The 2,188-nt window shown below is 45.2% G+C and overlaps 1 protein-coding gene across 1 annotated transcript in view; it reads right to left on the bottom strand.

Annotated features, from left to right (window-relative positions):
• Positions 1 to 462: 462 nt before the first annotated feature.
• Positions 463 to 2,188, bottom strand: part of dctn6 (dynactin subunit 6) — a 3,241-nt gene continuing 1,515 nt past the window's right edge. The window contains exons 5-7 of the mRNA XM_061252528.1: positions 1,989 to 2,036; positions 1,530 to 1,672; positions 463 to 830 (exon numbers count right to left, since the gene is read on the bottom strand). Coding sequence (XP_061108512.1) covers positions 732 to 830; positions 1,530 to 1,672; positions 1,989 to 2,036 — 290 coding nt within the window. The 3' untranslated portion in view covers positions 463 to 731. The remainder of the gene's footprint in view (positions 831 to 1,529; positions 1,673 to 1,988; positions 2,037 to 2,188) is intronic.

Below are 2,188 nucleotides of genomic sequence, written 5' to 3' on the forward strand. Positions count from 1 at the left end.
TAAATCAGCAAGGAGAAATCAATATTTGATGGACCATGTAAGGACCATAGGAAGTCTCATTACTGCTCCACAGAAACACTGCTCAATAGCACCACCGTGTGGGTTACACACAAACTACAACACATTTCTGAATGATAAAAGTACTTCACATCAGTTATATTTGGTTAAAATAGTTAAAAACACAGTATCCCCAGAGGGAATAGACAGACCATAACACCCTTTTGAAAAGTGTGAAACATATTGCAGATTTTACATTAAGCATTAGTTAAAATATCAGAAATTCATAATCAACTTTGCTTCAGTAAACCATTTTCAAAATGACCTTGACAATTATCTTTTTGCTTGACCAGTGACATCATACATTTTTCACAAAGCCCTGAAAGATTCGCTCTAATGACTGTGTTTTAGAGTGCCATCATAGATTTTGAATAAAACTGCAATTCAATAATTGAACAAAAACTGTTTTTTTGTTCATTATTTTTTGCCTTTTATTAATTGTTTTAGCAACCTTCAGAACAGCAAAGCATTTTTTCACAATGATACATAAATTAACATTCACCGTAGATGAACAGACATACAGTGTAAAAGTTATAAAAATTAACGACAGACATTTTTAGAGGAACCGCTCGGAGATGGGCATAAAGTGTTCTTCTCGGTCCAGCTGGCAGAGAGCGCTTTTGCTGACGTGAGCCTTTAGGGGAAGCGTACAGGAACGAAACAGTCCAACGCCCTCAGTTTTTGGCAGGTGTGGCGGTTCCTTTGACAGTCTTCTTTAGATGATGGTAATTGGGCAGAATTTTCATCAGGAAATCGAGCTGTAGTGTCTGAGGCTGCAAACGACACAGATTGTGGACAGAGTGCATCAGTGTGTGAGTCAAACACAGGCCTAGTGGAGGCAGGACAGAGTGCATCAGTGTGTGAGTCAAACACAGGCCTAGTGGAGGCAGGACAGAGTGCATCAGTGTGTGAGTCAAACACAGGCCTAGCAAAGGCAGGACAGAGTCTGTCTGCAGGCAAATCAATGCCAATGTGGCAGACACCTACATTAGGCCAGCCCGCATACCAGGCCAGACGGAATCCATAAACGCTTTACTTTAGTCACAAAATCTATGCGGAAATAATGCAGGCAAACAAACACAACAGGCTAGTCCTACAGCCTTTCCCGTTTTACTTTAAAAAATACAAAAGCATTGGAAATGTAAATGTCTTGGAAGTGGACGCCATAAAGTGAAACTGGGATGTGTGTGTGTGTGCGTGTGTGTGCGTGTGCGTGTGCGTGTGTGTGCGTGTGTGCATGTGTGTGCGCACGCATGTGTCTGCGCATTGTGTGTGTGTGCATGTGTGTGTGTGTATGCGCGTGCATGCGTCTGTGTGTGTGAGCGTGCACGTGTGTGTGTGTGTGTGTATGCGTGTGCATGCGTCTGTGTGTGTGAGCGTGCGCGTGTGTATATGTCTCTTGCAGTGTCACTGCCGTTGCCATGGGGATGCTGACGGCGGACGCTCGTTTGCGGCGCTGCACTGCTGCGTACCTGCGGCCTCTCCGTCTGCACCCGGCGCATGCACCCAGACCCGTAGATGACCGTGTTCTCCGGGATGACCTCGCAGGTGTTCACCTGGCAGCACGCCCCGATGATGCAGCCGCTGCTGAGGATGACGTTGCGGCCCACGTCCCCTGGAGGAGCGGCAGAGCGGTTATCCTTTATTACTCATCAGGTGAACCAACCGTGCAGCTAACGTCCACAACTGGGGCCTATATCACAAAGCAGGAGGTAACCCTCCCCCAAGTTCCAGATTCGGGAGGTGTTCTGGTTTTTACTCGGTGCAGTTATCCATCTGCGTAATCCTGCTTTGTGGAACAGGACCCTGAGGAGGTAGGAGATTGGGGTGGGATACACTCCAGAGACTCAGGTAAACAAACCAAGAAAAAGGCACATAAATCACCAATAAACAGACAGTAAAACTGGCAAACAACAAATAGACGATCTTACCTTTAGATTCAATTACGTTGTTATCCCCAATTTTCAAGGCCTGGGACACTAGTAATATTTAGTCAAGGAATATGTTCTCTTCATTTTAGCAAAAGTTCAATTGCAATACATAATACAAGCAGAAAGTGTGGACATTACATAAACTCTGTGTCCGAATTAGGACAGACTTACAACCATCGCCCTATGCCACAAGCAGAATG

This window comes from Conger conger, chromosome 8 (genome assembly GCF_963514075.1).
Source record: "Conger conger chromosome 8, fConCon1.1, whole genome shotgun sequence".
In the NCBI taxonomy this organism is placed as follows: domain Eukaryota; kingdom Metazoa; phylum Chordata; class Actinopteri; order Anguilliformes; family Congridae; genus Conger; species Conger conger.